General features: G+C 42.2%; 1 protein-coding gene across 2 annotated transcripts in view; it reads right to left on the bottom strand.

Moving 5' to 3' along the window:
- Window positions 1-2,836: 2,836 nt before the first annotated feature.
- HAPLN3 (hyaluronan and proteoglycan link protein 3) overlaps window positions 2,837-22,019 on the bottom strand; it is a 61,849-nt gene continuing 42,666 nt past the window's right edge. For both annotated transcript variants that reach the window (XM_073618440.1, XM_073618442.1), the window contains exons 4-5: window positions 13,402-13,704; window positions 2,837-4,110 (exon numbers count right to left, since the gene is read on the bottom strand). In XM_073618440.1, coding sequence (XP_073474541.1) covers window positions 3,827-4,110; window positions 13,402-13,704 — 587 coding nt within the window. In that variant the 3' untranslated portion in view covers window positions 2,837-3,826. The remainder of the gene's footprint in view (window positions 4,111-13,401; window positions 13,705-22,019) is intronic.

Below are 22,019 nucleotides of genomic sequence, written 5' to 3' on the forward strand. Positions count from 1 at the left end.
CTTATGGTCTATAACATAGAGTTTATCTGTATCATCTCAACATGTTTTGTGGTATTATCTGCTTCTTCAGGAGTATTTGTAGAGAGCAAAATTATCACTAGACAATAATAATCAAAAAGAGGAAAATACAACACAATGTAATTTACATGGTTGGACATGAAGATCCAAATAATGGATCCTCTTCAGATAATGGATCAACCTCCTTGGGTGATGGGTAAGCCCCTATACTTCTCAATTATCTGGATCCTCATGTCCAACCATATAAATTATATTGTGTTGTATTTTCCTCTTTATGATTATTATTGCCTTTCTATAGATCATTTTTCTCCCTAAAAATACTCCTGAAGAAGCAGATAATACCAGGAAACATGTTGAGAAGGTACGGATAAGCTCTATGTGATAGACAATAAGATTAAGCTATTGGTATCATTATGTAATTATCCACTAAAGAGAGAGTGGTTTTAGTGCCTTTGTCATGGCACAATACTGTGTATGTTTTATTTGAATGATGTAATAAAATAATGTTTTTTTACTATTCATGTGTTTGTTGTCCATGTGGGTGCCATAAAAGTTCATACAGCCTCCAAAATCAACTGTTCTATGTAATGATTCTAGGACAAAGGTACTTTTAAGTGTTAAATACCTATTGACGCACAATTAACATGTTACCCATTTTATTGTAGACCATGCTTGGCATAATCGTTCTATATTGTGTTCACCTTCCTGGGATTTTTTTCTGATGAAAAGTTTTGCTCTCTGAGTTAGTAAGTGCATTAATCATGTAAGTACATTAAAGTACATTAAAGTCTCTTCCTTAATGGGTGGAATGCAGAAAACTGCACAATCATCTGATCAATACAGCTACTGTCAGTGCTCCAAATCTTTGATTTCTCGGGATTCATTAAAAGAAGAAAAAAGACTAGCGAAGATGAAATGCATGGTCATTGATTTTGTATCAAGTAGGTTTTTGATCCTTTGACAAAATAAGTCTGTGTGGATGATGGCAAAATCAATTTCCTACTTTGGGAGCAACACTGTAACCCATGACCTATAATCACAGTGGAAAGTCTATTAAGGAAGCGTTGACAGAGGAGACCTCCTGTGCATTTGTTCTCAGATAGTAGGTGTGACAGCGCTGTGACTGGCAGCTCCAACGTTATGGGGAAATGAGCTCACCTGGCCTTGGAGACACTGGAACTCTAGGTGTCAGCTGCTATAAATCAAAAAATGTCAGTGGGGATCCCGTGACAATGGAAATGTCAGTGTCGATCTACTTCTTCGGTAAAAAGAAAATTAAAATTACTAAAGATTTATAATTAGGGTATTGCTGACCAAAGTGTTGAAAACTTAATTTAAACCAGTCTCATCTTAAAAATGATTTACTAGTTGATTTGATTTACTAGTCTATAAGTCTGTGTAAAATTCATTTTTAATCCTTAATAAGCTAAGAACTGACAGCAGGTTAGAGGATGGATTAGACAAGATAGAAAGAGAAATGCGGCTTTACTCTGAACAGATCCTGCTTTGGGGGATCCTAAAAACAGTTTTCCAATGACCATATACATGAGCAGATTTGGTCATTCCATGATCTTCCTTTCCATCTTCAATATGAGTGAATGTCGGTAGGTAGGATAGTTTACTGTGCCTATAGACAAACCCCTTATCAACTAGTTAAAGTGTATCTCTAGACAAAATTTTTTTTTTTTAGGTTTGGATAAAGTGGAGAAGGGTTAGACCAGTCATTCTTAACCAGGGATCAATCAGCTTCTAGGCTTTATTGTCAAAGCTTAAGTGAACAAGTTAAGTTATCAGCTTCTAACTTCAGCTTGTTTAATTAAGCATTGACAATAAAATCTGGAAGCGGATTGGTTATTATGTACAGATGCAGCAGATCCTGTGTGCTCCAGTTTTAGTAAAACCCCTCCCATGTTTTTATTCGTTTTTGGGTTTAATGCTGCTTTAAGTGATCTATGACAGTGGTTCTCAAACTCAGTCCTCAAGTACCCCCAACGGGCCATGTATTGGAAACTTCCCTTAGATAAAACAGCTCTTATCAATACTATGTCATTGATATTGATTTAAAGCAGCTGTGCAAAGTAAAGGAAAACCTGAAAACATGGCCCGTTGGGAGTACTTGAGGACTGAGGTTGAAAATCACTGATCTATGACACAGGTGCATTTTCCAGGTTTTGCTTTTAATGCAAAAGCAACCTTGGCCAACCACTGGTTGTTTTTAATGAACTTGTTTCTAAGTGAAAAGTCCATACCCCTTATATAAATCAACCCCTATGCTCCTAAGAAAGACAAAAGGTCACCAGACACATCCTAACCATTCTTCTATCAGTTGTAGATTTTTGGTATATTGCTTTGACAGGTGAATGAGCGTTATGATTTGGCATCAAAAGGACAAAAGAAGGGAGAGCTCCTGTATCAAGCAAATCTACAATAGATCTACGGTATATGTAAAACATGGACAAAATACTGTCCATAAATAATGTAATTTGACTGTGTTTTGCATTCTTTATTGTCGTCTGATAATTATTGTATTTTGTGTTAGCTCTAATTAAGGGGAATTGTCGGCCCTCAAAATGCACTGGATACGTTTTTATCTCCTTGCTGCCTCCCTGCTCCAATAAACAATTATGGACTCCTAAGATGACCATCTGACATTCTTTCTGCTGAATTCAGATTTCCCAATTTGGGAGGTCATCAGGGACACAAACAGCAATGAGGATCTGATAGAAGTTCTTGTCCTACATCTCAAAAACTAGAAAAAAAATGTGACTGTTTATCCATCGTGTTATTTTGCACACAGAAAAACTGTAAAAGACAGAAGTGGATTTTTCAAAGATTTATTCAGTATCATACATCATAAAAAAAGAATCATTGCAAAGGTATTTCTCAATAAATAGAAAATAATCATAAAGACAAACCTTTCCTCTTGTTGGCCTGCCTAACATTTGCACATTGGTTGTGCTTTTCTCTGAGGTCACAATGAATGGTGCCTCTGCTGGTGATCTGTAGAACTGTGAGATACTTTATAGTTCAGCATTGTACAGCAGCCATTTTCAACCAGCGTCCTGTCGAACCCTAGAGGTTGCTTTTTCTGTGGCTGATTGACCTCCCATCTGATGATGCCTGCAGGGCCAATGCTGCTTGGCAAAACCAGCATCATGACCAAACTATTCTTTTTAGCTCTCTGTAAGGGTGGCATTCTGACCACCACTGTAAGGGTTGCATTATTCCTACTCACCACCAACGTAAGGGGCATTTTCCCCATTGGCTCCTGATAAATTGGTTTTAGTAAGGGTTTCCCTAGACATAATTATTTTAGGGGTTTCTTAGGGTTTCCTCTAGGGTGAAAAGGTAGAGAAAGGCTGTTGTACTCTGTAGCAGTCAATATCATTCTTTCATGCTGTAATATGTTTACCCTAAGTAAAAAAAAAAAAAAACACAAGGTCCCTCATGCACACAACCTCTTCTGTGTTGTGGTGTTAATAGTCTATATACTGGACTTTTTGGGAACGGTAAGTCTTATTGTTACACCATAGTTAGTATTATCCTTACATTCCTTAGAAAAAAAAAATATATATAACAACTTGAGAAATAGTCCTTACACAAATACAATATAAATGACTATATGACATCGCCAATATGCTTTCAAGGAGCTCTCTGACTTATTTTTACAATAGTCTTTATGATGCCATCACTGTAGATGACATATTTGCTTGGCAGAGATTGTCTCTCCTTTATCCATATGTCCACCTTGTTACCTGGGCCAAAAAAAGTTCTTCTCTAGGTACATGTTCAAACTGTCCTTGAGTGTTTAACTCATTTTATAGCAAAATACTCCAAATTTCTTGTGTTTTTCTGGGAATCCAAAGCTTCGAACACCAGGTTCCGGAGGTCCACAGTTAAGTCGGGGGAAGGCAATGGGATATCGGACACTGCCATCATCCAGCCATCCAGCATCACAGCGATCGAAGTCCAGAAATTTCCATGCAGCAAAGAGCTGGCCAAGTTTGGCGATCCTAGCGTCATCTTGCTCACACGCTTCTTTGGCTTCAGCAAACGTGAGCTTGTCAGGATGCTCTAGGAAGTAAACCCTACCTGTGGAACAGGAAATGAAACAGGTTCAACAATGGGTAGAAGAAGAAACTCCTAGCATTGATAGATGCAAGGTTTATCATTTTCAATGGAAGAAAGTTTTTGGCTTAAAGTATTTTTAAAACCAAACATTTTTTTTTAGCTTTGATTAGAGTTCCTTTTATGGGTTAAAACCCTTACCAAGTTTTTATTGCCAACTGTGTCCCTGCTGAGGATATTTACCTCTCTATTTTCCCCAGTCATTAGATTTGATTATTATAGAAAACCAAGCATTTAGAGTTGCCACCAAAATTGGAATAAAGAGGAAAACTTCCAGTAAGTATACTTCTTCTAGTGAGAACTGATGGCATTCCATAATTGTGGAGAGATTTCCTCTTACTTCCTGTTATGTTGATAGCACAGGCAGTATATGAAAAAATGCCCAATGGGACACAGATAGCAAAAAATATCCTCAGAGGGGTTTTAAGTGTTTTTTTTTTTAACTTTTGGTTTTAGATATAACTTATGTTTAATTTATTTTCACTGCAACCTAAGTGAAAGCTGCTTTTCATTAAGAATTATTAAAGCCTTGAATTACTGATTTCAGTCAGAGTGACATAAAACAAACTCTGTAAGAGATGCTTGCAGGTACGATAGAGGCTCTTGTAATAAACTATTTGTGGTTTTCCCATAATGCACCACTGAGCTAAAAATAAAAGCTGACTTATATAGAAAGAAAATATAGGAATATATACATCGGCCTATGTTTCTCCAGTAGGCAAATAACCAAAACTGAATAGGATTAAAGGAAATGTATAGTGATTTATGTATAATTTTGTTCTTTGTTTATTGGGCTCAGGCTTAAAAAATAACAGGTTGTTTTTTTTTTTTGGTAGGGTCAGGTAAATATGAAGTATTGAGGATAATTGAAAGTGATTCTAAAGAAAAAAATTCTAAAAAAAAAAATGTTTCTTAAAATAAAAAGATGTTATACTTACCTGCTCTCGATATTGCATAGAGTGGTTGTCTTTCTTTGACGGTCCCCCGCTGGCGCTGCCCACTCCTTCTTCCTATGAGTGCCCCTTTAGCAAGCCGGGTGCTAAGGGATAAAATTATAGTGCCGGTAAGCCACGCCCCTGATTTCTCTTTGCAGGAGTGTGACTGACAGGAGAGGAGCCCATGGCTCCCACTGCCCTCATTGTCTCATGAAAGCAGGAAGAGAAGAAAGCGGGGCTATAGCCAGAACAGCGCTGGATCTGTGACTAGATTAGGTAGTGCATAGAATTTTTTACCATAATGCAGATAACGCATGAAAGCCCAACTCCGGGCAAAATAAAAGGTTTCCTATCCACACTGCATGGATCAACTGTTTGTTTTTGTCCAGAGGAGAGAAGAAAGCTGTATACTCACCTGATCCTATGCTTCACTGGCAAACAGCGCTCCCCCCATGATATAGTGGTGGACTGTTCCTGATGTCCTAATGTCCAAAGCAGCTCTTTGGGCGTGATGATGTCAGGAACAGTCCACCGCACAAGACCCATTGACCATTGGGGCACAGGAACCACATGGACCGGTCTTCTTGTGCAGGGAGGATCGAAGGATTAGGTAAGTACATCTACATGTTTTCCAATCCCCTAGACAAAAACGAGCAGTTAACCCATGCAGTACAAGCACAGCCCCACTGCATGGGAAAACTTTCTTTTGCCCGGAATATGGATTTAGGGTAGAAACAAACCTGAATTTAGAACTATCTTAAAGTGGACCTTCACTCTCTCAACCCACTTTCTGTCATTTCAGCCCTACCCTATTCCTCACTCAGAATAAGACTTTTTCTTGGAGCCCTTCTCACACTTCCTTGATTCTCACCAAGGTGAGAATGATGTATGAAGTAGCCTACAGCCTACTGGGATACTCACGTCACGGATGCCAGGAAAGTCTCTACTAAGCAGGCTGTCTTTTCCTTGTTCTTGCAGCTGACCCAATCTCGGAACACCCAATAAGAGGATAGTATGTGACTGGTCTAAACTACATGGCATGTTCACCAATGCCAGGAGCCTTTTGGACAAGATGGGTGAACTAGAGATACTGTTGTACGAGGAGGATTTGGATTTTGTGGGAATTTCAGAGACTTGGTTCAACAGCTCTCATGATTGTCTGGCAATCATTTAAGGGTATACCCTTTATCGCAGGGATAGAGAGGGTAAAAAAGGGGGAGGGGTATGCCTGTATAAGTGAATGTGAGAGATGAAATCACTAAGGGAGCTAGGGAGGAGGTGGAATCCTTATGGGTAGAGTTCCAAAGGGATGAAGCTAAGGGGAAAATAATACTGGGAGTATGCTATAGGCCCCCTAACCTGAGGGAGGAGGGGGAGGGGGACCTCCTATCACAATTTGGATTAGCAGCAAGGATGGGAAATGTTATCATAATGAGGGATTTTAATTATCCAGACATAGACTGGGTGGAGGGAACCACACATTCGTCTAAGGCTTGCCAGTTCCTAAATGTCTTGCAGGACAATTTCATAGGTCAGATGGTAGACGCACCAACTAGAAATAAAGCATTACTAGATCTACTGATTACCAACAATACAGACCTGATCACGAATGTGGAAATATGGGGCAATTTAGGAAACAGCGATCACAGGTCAATTGGCTTCAGTATAAATCACACAAATAGGAAACATAAGGGAAATACAAAGACACTGAATTTCAAAAGAGCCAACTTCCCTAAACTAGAACAAAGAGGAGAGATGGGTTTGCTTTAAGAGCATATTAAACAGGGGCATTAGCCAGTGAATTCCATTGGGTAATACGTTTAAAAGAGCGAACAAAAGTCCTGGATGGCTTAACGCCAATGTCAAAATGCATATAAAAGCAAAAGAGAAGGCCTTCAAAAAATACAAGGTTGAGACATCATCATCAGCATTCAAACTTTATAAAGAATGGAACAAGAAATGTAAGGATGCAATTAGGGCGGCTAAGATAGAACACAAAAGACACATAGCGGAGGAGAGCAAAGAATGAGGAAGGACATCTGGTTACAAAGGATGAGGAGATGGCAAAGGTATTGAATTTATTCTTCTCCTCAGTCGAGGCAATAGGCAGGCTTCAGTAACCAAAACTGCAGTGTTTATCCTCATATAACACATCACAGGAAGCACCCTCATGGCTAACAGGGGACAGAATTAGAATTAGACTTGGGAAACTTAACATTAATAAATACATTAATAAATCATCGGGACCGGATGGCTTGCACCCGAGGGTACTTAGGGAACTCAGTCAAGTAATTGTCAGACCAATGTTCCTAATTTTTACAGACAGTCTACTGACTGGAATGGTACCAGCGGATTGGAGAAAAGCCGATGTAGTACCAATATTTTAAAAGGGCCCAAAATACATCTCTGGGAATTATAGACCAGTTAGCCTAACATCAATAGTATGCAAGCTCTTGGAGGGGATGATAAGGGACTATATACAATATTTTAGTAATGAAAACGATATCATTAGCAGTAATCAGCATGGATTTGTGAAGAATCGTTCTTGCCAAACCAATCTATTAACCTTCTATGAGGAGGTGAGTTGCCATCTAGATAAAGGAAGGCCCGTAGACGTGGTGTATCTGGATTTTGCAAAAGCATTTGATACAGTTCCCCATAATTGTTTACTGTAAAAAATAAGGTCCGTTGGCATGAACCATAGGGTGAGTACATGGATTGAAAACTGGCTACAAGGGCGAGTTCGGAGGGTGGTGATAAATGGGGAATACTCGGAATAGTCAGGGGTGGGTAATGGGGTCCCACAGGGTTCTGTGCTGGGACCAATCCTATTTAATTTGTACATAAACGACCTGGAGGATGGGGTAAACAGTTCAATCTCTGTATTTGCGGACGATACTAAGCTAAGCAGGGCAATAACTTCTCCGCAGAATGTGGAAACCTTGCTAGAAGATCTGAACAAATTAATGGGGTGGGCAACTACATGGCAAATGAGGTTTAATGTAGAAAATGTTAAATAATGCATTTGGGTGGCAAAAATATGAATGCAATCTATACACTGGGGGGAAAACCTCTGGGGGAATCTTGGATGGAAAAGGACCTGGGGTCCTAGTAGATGCAATGCTAAGCTGCTGCTAACAAATCAAACAGAATATTGGCATGCATTAAAAAAAGGATTAACTCCAGGGATAAGGTGATAATTCTCCCACTCCACAATACTCTGGTCCGGCCGCACCTAGAGTATATTGTCCAGTTCTGGACACCAGTCTTCAGGAAGGATGTACTGGAAATGGAGCGAGTACAAAGAAGGGCAACAAAGCTAATAAAGGGTCTGGAGGATATTAGTTATGAGGAAAGGTTGTGAGCACTGAACTTATTCTCTCTGGAGAAGAGACTTTTAAGAGGGGATATGATTTCAAATTACAAATACCATATTGATGACCCCACAATAGGGATAAAACTTTTTTGCGGAAGGGAGTTTAACAAGACGCGTGGCCACTAATTAAAATTAGAAGAAAAAAGGTTTAACAGTAAACTACGTAGAGGGTTCTTTACTTTAAGAACGGCAAGGATGTGGAATTCTCTTCCACAGGCGGTGGTCTCAGCGAGGGGGCATCGATAGTTTCTAAAAACTATTAGATAAGCATCTGAACAACCACAACATACAGGGATATACAAGGTAATATTGACATATAATCACACACATAGGTTGGACTTGATGGACTTGTGTCTTTTTTCAACCTCACCTACTATGTAACTATGTAACCCCCTAAAGACACACAGCAGCACATGAACATTATCAGTGGGTTCGTTACAAGAACCCAAAAGATAAAATTGGTTTCAATAACATCAAAGAAAATGATGGCGGTGTGAGACCAGTCGTCAAACAGCGTACTGTCAGATCCCAACAGAGCTTTACTGGATTACTCGGCATGTATTTTTTACGTTTAACCCAGTGAAATAGGTAAGGATGGGAATAGGGAAGGGAGTGACGTTTCTCTTTAAGGTGTTAAAGCGGAGCTCCACCCAAAAGGATAAGTTCCACTTGTTAGCACCCTGCCCCCTTCACTGCCACATTTGGTATGTTTTGGGAGGAAGGAGGGAGCGTGTACCTAGTTTTGACAGGTACCCGTTCCCACGTCCAGGTAAGATCATTGATGGGCGATCTACAACATTTCCTTCCCCCTGCTGCCTTCTGGGACACACAGATGTCCCAGAAGATGTCAGAACCATACAGAAAGCGCAGTGCGACTCATGCATATGCACTAGGAAACAGGCTGTGAAGCTGCAAGGCTTCACTTTCTGTTCCCCTTACTACAGTTGCTGGTGCCTGCACCATAAGCCGAATCAGCTAGGGGTGCCAACATCGTGGGATCCCTGGACAGGTAAGTGTCCTTATATTTCTATATTAATGACTGTCACCAAGAGAGGAACTCCCATTAAATCTCACCAATGCAGATGGAAACTGTGAAAGATTTCTAATTGGCAACTGTCAAATTTTAGATTTCCCTTCACCGCCAATACCAATGACCACAAGACTGAAGGTAAGAGTAAGGGCTCGTTCACACCATACATGCATGAAAACTGATGGGAAAACCACGCAGAGTTCACTAGCAGAGACATCATTTTCACATCAGTTTACCTCAGTTTTCATGTTTGTCAGTTATGTGCCCAATTCACACCAATGTTAATGTCATGTCAGTTTTTTTCCCCTGCAGAAAACTGCATACACATTGCAGATTCCTGCATAGAAAAAATCCACACGGTGTGGTGTGAAAAGGGCACATAGAGAACCATTTTTTTTTGTGCCATAATGCCCCGTACACACGATCGGACATTCCAACAACAAAATCTATGTATTTTTTCCGAGAAGAAGGCAGCCTGGAGGCTGGAGGTGAGCAGCCCTTGGAGGAGATAATGGGCGGTGTGTGTGCATACAGTGCGATGAGATCTATAGTAAGAGCGATCCAGTCTCATGTACTGTATAGAATATGAACGCTCTTCTGACAGAAGGGGAGAGCAAAACACAGAGCACCTCCTCCTGATTATCTGGATATGTGCAAGGAGAAAGAATGTGGGGGGGATATGTGCAAGGAGAAAGAATGTGGGGGGGGGGATATGTGCAAGGAGAAAGAATGTGGGGGGGGGGGATATGTGCAAGGAGGAAGAATGTGGGGGGGGGGATATGTGCAAGGAGGAAGAATGTGGGGGGGATATGTGCAAGGAGGAAGAATGGGGGGGTGGATATGTGCTAGGAGGAAGAATGGGGGGGGTGGATATGTGCTAGGAGGAAGAATGTGGGGGGATACGTGCTAAGAGGAAGAATGTGGGGGGATATGTGCAAGGAGGAAGAATGGGGGGGGGGGAATGTGCAAGGAGGAAGAATGGGGGTATATGTGCTAGGAGGAAGAATGGAGGGGGGTATGTGCAAGAAGGAAGAATGGGGGGGATACGTGCTAGGAGGAAGAATGGGGGGCAATGTCTGCGCGAGTAGGAAGAATGGGGGGGTATATAAGCGAGGAGGAAGAATGGGGGGGATACGTGCTAGGAGGAAGAATGGGGGGCAATGTCTGCGCGAGTAGGAAGAATGGGGGGGTATATGTGCAAGAAGGAAGAATGGGGGGGATATGTGCAAGGAGGAAGAATGGGGGGTATATGTGCGAGGAGGAAGAATGGGGGGGATATGTGCGAGGAGGAAGAATGGGGGGGATATGTGCTAGGAAGGGGGCTTCGGGGGTTAAAACAGGAGAGGGGATGTCTGTGATAAGGGGTGAGGATTAGTACTGGGGGGGACGTGGGGATTTGGGTAGGGAGGAAGAATTTGGGAAGGGTAATGTAGAGGGGGTTGTGCTAGGAGGAGGGGTTTGTGGGAATTTTGTCCTAGGAGGGGGATTGAAGAAAGAAGATTTGTGCTGGGAGGGGAAATGGGGGGGAATTTTGTGACAGGACGAAGTGGGGGAATTTGGGATAACAGAAGGGTTTGGGGGAAGGGATGTGTGCTGGCAGGGGGGATTTTCGTTTTGAAATTTTTGCAAGGGGGGGGGGGTGGTAGGCTGTTCTGTGTGATTTCTAACAGCGGCCCTGTCTTTGCACCATGGTGGGAATGAGGCCTTAGTCTCCCAACATTAACAGAGGCAGCAATAAAAAAATCTAATGAATGCTCAGACACTTCTCTAATCTACTTAAATTTAGAAATAATGTGTACTTTATTTGATGAGATCCATAAAACACTGTGCCATTTGGAAAGGACAACTCTGCTGCATTTAAGTGGATTATACATCGGTTTTATAAGTAGTGCCTAGGCACACTCACATACCAGGAGCACACTGCTAATTTTCAGAACTAATTCCAGAGAAAAGATACATTTTTCAGGTTACTATTTGGACATTATTGCAATTTCTACATATTCCCTATAACATAACAATTTATTTTCTTTTTAGTTCGGTTCCATTATAAGTTCAGCCACAAACCTAGGCACATTCACATACCAGGAGCACACTGCTATTTTTCAGAACTAATTCCAGAGAAAAAAAACATTTTTAGGTTACTATTTGGACATTATTGACCTTTCTACATATTCCCTATAACATAACAATTCTTATTTTTTTTTAAGTTCAGTCCCATTATAAGTTCAGCCAATAACCTAGGCACACTCACATACCAGGAAGCACACTGCTATGTTTCAGGGGAGATTGAAAACACAAGGTAACATTTTCAGGGGAACTGCCTATCTACAATTAACACTTCTAAATGTTCACTGTAACATGGCAAATCTTTACTTTTTGAATTCAGATCTACTTTAAGCACCTCCCACCCGCCGTAATAAAATGACGGCGGGCGGGATCCCCTCTCGTTCTAATGACGTTAGCCCATTGTCACCGATCACGGGTGTGCCGTGTCCAGTGGACCCCGATCTCGGTAAAGAGCCGATGACGCAGCTCTTTACATATGTGATCGGCTGTGTCCAATCACAACCGATCACATGTAAACACGGAAGTGCCGTTTATCGGCTCTCCTCGCCTCACACTAATAGAGTGTGAGGCGAGGAGAGCCGATCAGCGGCATCTCCTCACAGGGGAGACATGTATAGGTAATCAGAGCACTGATCATCAGTGCAGCAGTGCCCAATAGTGATGCCAATCTGTGCCCATCAGTGATGCCAATCAGTGCTGCCTTTCAGTACCGCCTATCAATGCCGCCCATCAGTGCCACCTATCTGTGCTGCCTCTCCTTGCCCATCAGTGCTGCCTATCAGTGTTCATCAGTGCCGCATATCAGTGCCACCTATCATTGCCCATCAGTGCGGCATATTAGTGCCTCTCATCAGTGCCACCTCATCAGTGCCCATCAGCGAAGGAGAAAAATTACTTATTTACAAAATGTTCTGACAGAAACAAAGAAAAACTTTTTTTTTTTTTTTAATTCAGTCTTTTTTAATTTTTGTAGCAAAAAATAAAAAAACCAGCAGCGATTAAATACCACCAAAAAAAAGCTCTATTTGTGTAAAAAAAAAGATAAAAATTTAATTTGGGTACAGTGTAGCATGACCGCGCAATTGTCATTCAAAATGTGACAGCACTGAAAGCTGAAAATTGGCCTGGGCAGGAAGGGGGTAAAAGTGCCCAGTATTGAAGCAGTTAAGGTGGAGGAAGGAACCCAAACTATTCAGTCAGGTGCAACATGACTTCTTTATTTAACCAGTCTAATGCTGGCCATGCACTATACGAAAAATCGTCCGAACACATTTTCGAAAAACGAACGTTCGACCGTGACCGCAAACGATCGTGCCATCATGTAATGACCGATAAATTATTCAGTGGACATGAATAAATAATTTTTTGTTCGTTTTTTTACATATACCTAGTGCAGACAGTTCGGACGGGAAACACATTAACCTTGCAATTTATCGTACGTCCGGCAGAAATTTTCCAAACTTCCCGTTCTTTCTTTTTCCACAAAAACGTCACAAACGATTATCGATTTGTGCCCATTAACTTGCCTAAAAACGAACGAAGTGTCTATATGAATGATTTTTCGGCCGATTTTTCGTATAGTGTATGGCCAGCATAAGAATACAATATGCAAAACTCGACCCTGAACCTCCAACTAGAAGCCTGAGTATATCACATGAAAGCTTCCTCCAACATAAGCGTTCATGTGTGCCTAAGCAAATGTAGGAAAATTCCAGGCACATTATGTTCATTTATGGTATATTTAGTAATAAAAACATATATTATTTTAGAATAAAAAAATTATATTATTATTATTACTATTATTATTACTATTAATATATATATAGTTTTTTCTTTTTCCATCTTACCTTTCAAAGCAGAAGAAAAGCAGAAAACATCAAATCTGTGCAAGTGTTTGTGACGTTCTCCATAGTTCCTCACCCCCGGAGCAGTGTCCTTTCCACCACAGGGTTCTCTGGGTAAAGTGATGGGGTACTGAACAGTACCGTCCATTACCCATCCAGCATTGCACCAGTCCAGGCCCTCCTCCCAGGCTCTAAAAAGTTGTTCAAATGAAGCCATCATAGCGTCTTGTCCTTCACAGGCTTTTTTAGCTTCGTGGAAATTGAGCTGGTAGCGCCCATGGTGAGGCTGATAGGGAAATACAACACCTGGACACAGAAACATTTGATCAGCAAAGCAATCATTACAAACTTCACGACTGCATGAACCATGTCTTTGTTTATCCAGTAAATATGACCAGACCATTCTGTACATATTCTTACCAACAATGCCAGGCTTTAGGGTTTTCATGCCTGGACAATCTTTTCTTAGTTGAATCTAATGCAGGTGAGATAACTGCAAATAGTTTAGTAAGCTCTAGCGCAATCTTTCTCAAGCTTTTTACCTTGGAGGAGAAGGAAAAAAGTTTGAGATCTCGGGGGGAACCCCTGAAACAATGTTCATATCTACAGCTCACAGAATATTGGTGGGATCAGCGAGCTGTTCATATAACAACTATTTTTAGAAATAGCATTAAATAATAGAATCATTATTAAAACGTACCTATTTAATGTGAAACATGTGTTTGCTTTTTTCTGCACAGATGCTCAATTCTGGATCCAACTTGAGATAAGCAGTGTATAGGTGGACAGGAGGGCACTGTACATGGGGGTAGAAGGGCAGTGCCTTCCACCTCCCATAGTGCCTCCAACCTCCCATAGTGGCCCATAATTCCCCCAAGCCCCCTGAGAGCCCTTAGCCTTAACAGTGCCACCCAGCTTCCCACAGTCCCCCCCAGCTCTCCAGCTCTCCATGGTGCCCCCAACTTCCTTTCAGCATTTCAATACATGTTCTCCATTCCCATATTCTAATTGTGAGTATACACTTTATTCTTTACTGTTGGGACATGAAAGCTTTTAGAAGAATTTACCAGGTCCTGGTCTCAAAAAGTTTGAGAAGCATTGATCTAGATCAGTGGTCTCCAAACTGTGGTCTGCAGCCTAGATGTGGCCTTTTTGCTTGCTTTTATCTGGCCCTTGGGGCACTATTCCTCCCATTGATATGAGGCATTATTCCTTCCACTGACACCAAAAAATGAGGCACTGTTCTCCCCACTGACACCAACAATGGGGCATTATTCCTTCCACTGGCCCCACTGAAGGGGCAATATTCCTCCCAATGTTACCAACCATGGGGCATTATTCCTTTCACTGACCTCAATGATCGGGTACTGTTCCTCTCACAGACACGAATGATGGGGCACGATTCCTTTCACTGATACCTAGCATGGGGTACTATTTCTCCCACTAATACCAAGAATGGGGCACTATTCTTCCCACTAGTACCAAGGATGGGGCAATAATCTTTCCACTAATACCAATGAGGAGGTACTAGTATTTCTCCTACTGACCACAGGTGCTATGTCATTTTTTTACTCCCAATGACCACCCAGCCTGAGACATTTTCTACTCCCACTGGCCACATTCTGTCCACCCTAAAGTCTGAAGGACAGTAATCTGGCCCTTTGTTTAGAAAGTTTGGAGACCCCTAATTTAGATTAACACTTTATCAGCTTTACCCTTTTGGGGATGCACCGCTATGGTACCTGTACCTCGATATTAGACATTAGTGAAGTTCATGAGCTGAAGGGGGGGATACAGTATATGTCTTAACATCTCCAGCACACACACTAAATCACTGAACAATGATGGAGTAATGGGATCACACCTCTAACAAAGAACCTTAAAAACCTTCCCCTTGTTCCCCCATAATAGGTTATCCCCACATACGCTCCACTACAGAGTATTAATATAACATCCTTGTATATTCATTCATTTTTTTTTAATTTTCATATAACATCATTTCTATAATAAACAGTGTTGGGTCAGAAAGAAACAATTCATTATGGTCACCCAATGTTCAGTATTTGTCATACACCCCCTTCCCTAATGAAACACTCATTGTTCTTTTGTAAAAACAAAATATTTTAATGAGGAATATACATTTAAATAGGTAACGTTGGCTGATGATTATGTTTAATGACTTCTATTTCTTTTAATGTTCTAGACCTAGGGAAGGAGGATAGAGTCTTACTATTAGGTCTATTGGAATATATTTGTAGACAGTGACATCCAGTGGCTACTTCTAGAAAAGCTCCATGGAATTTGCGGCTTTTTGCACATCCAATTGAGGACATTTAATATTATAATTAGGCTTAAGTCACATTGTTGTTATAAAGTGTGTCATGCTGTGCGTTGGGGTATGACATCCTGTTCATTTGATGGGATGCCTATTGCAACAAAAAGGGTGCTTGAAGTATTTTTTGTAATGTAGTGTCCCACAACTCGCACTATTGCATTATACCATATGTTGTAGTGCAATGCATAGCAGGTGCATTGGTAAGGTATGTAGAAGTGCCATGAACAAATAATGGCATGTCACTGTACCAAAATGCATACCGTGTGTTTTTTGCATGTAAAGCCGGCCATAGATGGAGTTATCTTCTTTCCTGCAACCACAGGTTACAGGAAAGAAAATTGTATTTATGTGAATGGGGTTGTTCCACAATTGCTGAGGAACCGCATTCATGCATTTATAGGGTTAAAATGGGCAGGAGTCTGTGGGGAGAAGAACCCCCTGATTCAGTAAAAGGGGAGGTGGTTTTGAGGTGGGGGGGGGGCTGCACATAGGGTTGCCACCTTTTCTTCAAGCCAAACCCGAACACTTTAGCGGCCTGGGACACCCCAAGGAGAGTAGTAATGCGGTGTGCATAGCGTGTCGCAGTGAACAGTGGGTGTGGCCTAATTGTCCTTGCTGACATCATCGCCCTGCCCCCGAGTGATGCTGAACCTGCCCCCAGAGAGCTGTCTGCAGCTCCCAGATGGCAATAGATTTGTGTGTGACTATCTTGGTTACTTGGGGAACCACAGCCCAGTCTGAATAAGGTGTCCGGGTTTCAGTCCGCCTGAAACCCGGACACATGGATCAAAACCTGGACTGTCTGGGTGAATCAGGCGGCACAGGTGGCAACCCTAGCTGCACACTGTGGCCATGCTTCATGTCACACCTAAGTGGAAGTAAAGTTGTTTTGTAGACAACTGGCTGACAGGCAGAGTATTTGTTACAGAAGGGACCCTATTGGCCTCTTCTGCCATAAATGCATCCTTCTGCCTGTCAGCTGTCATGTTCATTGAACCGTGCATGTGCAGCTCAGTGAACAATTACAGCCCCGATCTCTGCCGCGGTGATGTAACCCCCGTGCACATGCGCGGGAGTGGCGTCATTGCAGCCTGGCCTATCAAGTAGCCAAAGGCACGGGAGCCGGAAGAAGACCAGGCGAAGATGGGAGCACCGGGGGGGCCCGCCGGATCAGTCCTGCGCTGCGCTGGACGACACCATATGACAGGTAAGTCTGCCAAATAGAAAAATATGCTGTGCATGCTAGTACATTATGGCATAACCCACCTGGGGGGCTTTAAAACATTTTTTTATAGCGGACTTTACTTTCACTTTAACCACTTGCCGACCGCAATGCGTATATATATACGTTGTGCTTTGCAAGTGGTTTACCGGGATTATGGCTGAAGATATCAGCCATAATCCCGGTATTGTTTTTTTTTCAGCCAGCGGCTGGCTTTCTCGTGAAACCGGTCCGAGCCGCTGGAACGGTTTCCGAAGCTTCCGCTGGTTCGCCCTAAAAATGATCCGACTGCTCCCATAGACGATCAAAGAGTTAATACTCTTGATCACCTCTATGGCCTTAGAGGACCGGAGCTACATCATGACATCACTTCCTGTCCAGGCTGGAAGTAAATTTTTAGTTTATTTTTTTAAAGCGAAAGATCGAAAGAAACATTTTTTTTTAATCTTTTGCTTTTAAAGATAAAGGAGAGATTTAGGGTCTTTTTGACCACAGATATCTCCATAAAGAGGACCTGCCATGCTTATTTTATATTACAAGGGATGTTTACATTCCTTGTAAAAGGAATACAAGTGATAAAAAAAAATTATTAAAGGGACAGTGTAAGAATAAAAAATAAAAATAAGTAAAAAGTAAAATAAAGAAAACATTTTTTTTAAATGCCCCTATCTCTCCGTGCTCAGGCGCAGAAGTGAACGCATACGTAAGTCACGCACGCATATGTAAACGGTATTCGCAACACACATGTGAGGTATCACTACGAACGTTAGAGCGGGAGCAATAATTCAAGCACTAGACCTCCTCTGTAACTCTAAATTGGTAACCTGTAAGCCTAGGTTCACATTGATGTGATTTGGCATGCGATTTGACATGTCAAATCGCATGCCAAATCGGCAACTATTGCCGTCAACGACACCGTCCGAATCGGTGTAACGTCGACTTTGTGGCACCGCACCGATTCCCAAAAGTAGTTTTTGTACTATTTTTGGCGACTTCAGGGTGCGATGTGTATAGACATCTGTGCAGAAACCCGCACAGATGTCTCTGAAATCGCTCCCGAAGTCGCACTTACATGCGGGTATTCAGCTGAACTCGCACGATTTCCATCTAGCTGTCAGTGTAAACCTGGGCTTGAGGCGTTTAAAGCGTCACCTATCTGAGATTTTTAAGTACTGAAGTTTGTCGCCATTCCACGAGCATGTACAATTTAAAATCGTGACATGTTAGGTATCTATTTACTCGGTGTAACATCATCTTTCACATTATACAAAAAAATCAGTCCAAGTATTGTGTTTTTTTTTTTTTTTAATTCATTAAAGTGTATTTTTTCCCAAAAAATAGCTTTTGCAAAACTGCTGCGCAAATATCGTGTGACATAAAAAATTGCAACGATCGCCATTTTATTTCCTAGGCTCTCTGCTAAAAAAAAAATGTATAATGTTTGGGGGTTAGAAGTAATTTTCCAGCAAAAAACCTGTATCTTGTAAAACAAAAAGTGCCAGAAAAAGGCGTGGCTGGCAAGTGGTTACATATGGATGTAAACATGTAACATGGACAGAGAGGTGGAGTTAGCCATTAAGTGCATATCTGAACACAAAAGTGGCTATGGGGCCTATTTCTAAAAAAAAAAAAACACAATTCCAGATGAATGTCACAAACATCCTTTTGGATTCTGACCATATTTTGCCTATTACAAAGGTTTCCTATGATTGTCAGCTCCATCTAGTGGCCATAGCGTGGTATTTTCCCGACTGATGTATTTCAGGAAAAATACCACATTATGGCCAATAGATGGCGCCAACAATCATAAGAAATCACTGCATTAGGCAAAACATGGTCAGAATTTCTGATAGCTGGGTGAATGCTTTATATTTATATATTTATATATTTTTTTTTTATAAACAGACCCCCAACTATGCAGCACTTTATCCTTGTAGAACTGGGGCTCAGGCTTTGATTCCCTCTAAGCATACGATCTGCACTGAGCCTGTAAAATCTCTGGATAACCGGCAACTTACTACCTGTCACCAGTCTAAAAACTCATTAACAAAACTCAGGTCATTGTAACAAAGAACAAAGGAGAGGGGAAAGGTCTGGCAATCTATTTCTGCATCCTGACAAGGAAACCCGGTGGAGAAAACTATACAAAAGGTTGACATCAGCTCCATGGCAACAGACCGCGGTTATTATTTAGTAATCAGAAGCAGTTATGACGGACCTTCATGGGAAAGCAGAATATTCAGTCTAGCCATGATAATTGTGCAAGTTTACTTACTAAAGGGTAAGTTCTCCTGTATACACATTACTCAAAAATGTCCCCATGCATCACAGTGTCCCCAATATATTAAAATGCTGTGCTCCATTCCCTATACTAATGCCCGCTAGTGACACCATTGTCCTCCTCAATCCATCCTGCAGGTGGGCGGAGCCAGATGCCTGATCCCAGAAACCCACAACTGAGCCCCCCCCCCGATCCCCCTCCTCAACCGGAGTGCAGTCCACTCGCTTTCGCAGCTCAATGTTTATGTGAGTTAGGCTAGGTTCTACACATGTGCGGCCGATGCGTTTTTGAGGCCCTTTATTCTGCCACATTTTTCTTTATCTTTTTTCTTTTTTGATGTATTTTGTGTTTTTGGGATGTGTTAAAGGGACACTAAAGGTTCGTATTTTTTCACCTTAATGCATCCTATGCATTAAGGTAAAAAAACACCTGTCAGTGACCGGCCCCCCAGCCCCCCCCCCCCCATTTTACTTACCTGAACCCTCGAACTTGTCCCACAGGGACACGCTCTTCCTCTGCCCGGGGGTTCTCGGCTGTTGATTGGATAGACTGATATCAGCGCAGCCATTGGCTCCCGCTGCTGTCAATCAAATCCAATGACGCGGCCGACAGGGGACGGGGCCGAGTCCTGCATTCGGCCTCTATGGACACCCCCCCCCCCCCAGGAGAGCGTTCCCAGGGGGTGATCTGATGTGGGGAGTAGCCGAGAGAAGATAGTGATCGGGGCCACTCTGTGCAAAACGAGCTTCACAGTGGAGGTAAGTATGATGTTTGTTATTAAAAAAAAAAACAACCTTTAGTGCACCTTTAATGTTGCTAGGAAGTCTGTTGTCATGCAGGAAAATGCGCCAAAAATGCATGTGCATGCATTATTTTTTATGCATTTATGATGCCATTTTATAGAGTCCTGGTTCACACCGATGCGGTGTGGGATTCGCAGCGATTCCTGTGCGTTTTCCACACTGCAATTGATTGTAAAGGTTGGGTTCTTTTTTGGTTAAAATAACAAACATGTCATACTTACCTCCTCTGTGTAAGGGTTTTGCACAGAGTGGCCCCCGATCCTCCTCTTTTGGGGTCCCCTGGTGGCGCTCCTGGCTCCTTGGAGTGCCCCCACAGAGATCCACTTTCCATGGGGGGAACTCGTGCGTGCGCGCTCCCGAGTCCTGCTCCTGCGTCCATTGACACAGACAGCAGGACTCTGCCCCGCCCGTGTCATTGGATTTGATTGACAGCAGCGGGAGCCAATGGCTGCGCTGCTATCAATCTATGATGAGAGGCAACGGCTGCAGCTGGAACGATCGGGCTCAGGTAGAGTAAAAGGGGGGTCTCGGGGGGGTGCTGTACCACAGAAGGTTTTTCCTGAGACTTTACAAGTCCTTTAACTTAACGACACCCCAAAAATGGTTTGCAAAACACAGTGCGATTGACAGAATCCTAACGCATAGATGTGAACACTCATGCGATCCGATTCCAGTGCGGCAAACGCAGGTGCCCGCACCTTTTTCATGTGGGTATGATTTGAGCCATACAAAATGAATGGGCTCAAATCGCACTGCAAACAATCGCATTTGATTTGAAAAAGAATATGGTGCGATTCCTGTCCGAATCACATGCGGTTTCTCACACCGCACCAATGTGAACCCAGGCTCAAGTCTATGGAGCCACAAACACACCATGCTGCCTGTAAAAAAAAAGTCCCTGCACCTTTCCCGAAAAACCAATCGGTGGAAACCGCATTGATGTCAAGGTGACCCATAGGAACTCATATTAAATGGACTGTAGTATGTTTCTGCGCACTGCAAAATGCATAGGTGTGAACCTAGCCTAAGGGAGAGAGGTTTGCACATGCGTGGGTGGGGACGGAGGTTGTTCGTGGATTTCCAGGTCTTTGCACATCTGGCGCTGGGTGTGTCCTGCCCATCTTCAAGACGGATTAGGGAGGGCAAAGATGTCACCACCTGAAGAGATGGGGACACTTTTGCACAGAGAGCTTTTTTGGAAATGTGTATAAAGGCGAGCTTATCCTTCCTCTTTTTTTTTAGCTGTACTTTGTCTGGATAAGCTGCAATGTAAGATTCCTCTTGTTCAGCCCAACATTATGTTCTCTAAAATGTAAAGTTCCTATAGCAGTGATGGCGAACCTTGGCACCCCAAATGTTTTGGAACTACATTTCCCATGATGCTCATGCACTCTGCAGTGTAGTTGAACATCATGGGAAATGTAGTTCCAAAACATCTGGGGTGCCAAGTTTCGCCATCACTGCCCTATATTATCAGCGCTACCTAGTGGCCATAATGCATTTTTTTCCAGATTTATCTTAATCAGGAAACAAAAATGTATTGTGGCCACTAGAAGGAACTGCACATAATTTGTAATAAAAACATCTTTGCCTTTCTGAAGCTTCCCTCCAACCACTTTGCATATTATTTTATATATACTGTGATTCTGTACTTGCCAAATATTCTGCAGAAATCTCCCTCCACTGAGTCTGGCTGCAACCATTTTAACTGTGGGCAGCTGAAGCTGCTGCCTGTTCACTTCCTGGATTTACACAGACACACAGAGGCACACCTCCAGCTCTGCAGCTCCCACTCTTATGGCTCATCCCCCCTCCCTTCCTGGAAAACTCTCAGGAGAGTGAGAGAACTGTGCATGATGTCATAAGCCTAGGCTAATGACCAGACAAGAAACAGGAAGTGGGCTGTATAAGGTATTTACTGGCAGAAAAAATGTTTTACTATCCAAAGTTAAAACAACAAGGGCAGAAGATTTAATAGCT

The sequence above is a fragment of the Aquarana catesbeiana genome, linkage group LG03 (assembly GCF_042186555.1).
Source record: "Aquarana catesbeiana isolate 2022-GZ linkage group LG03, ASM4218655v1, whole genome shotgun sequence".
NCBI lineage: Eukaryota > Metazoa > Chordata > Amphibia > Anura > Ranidae > Aquarana > Aquarana catesbeiana.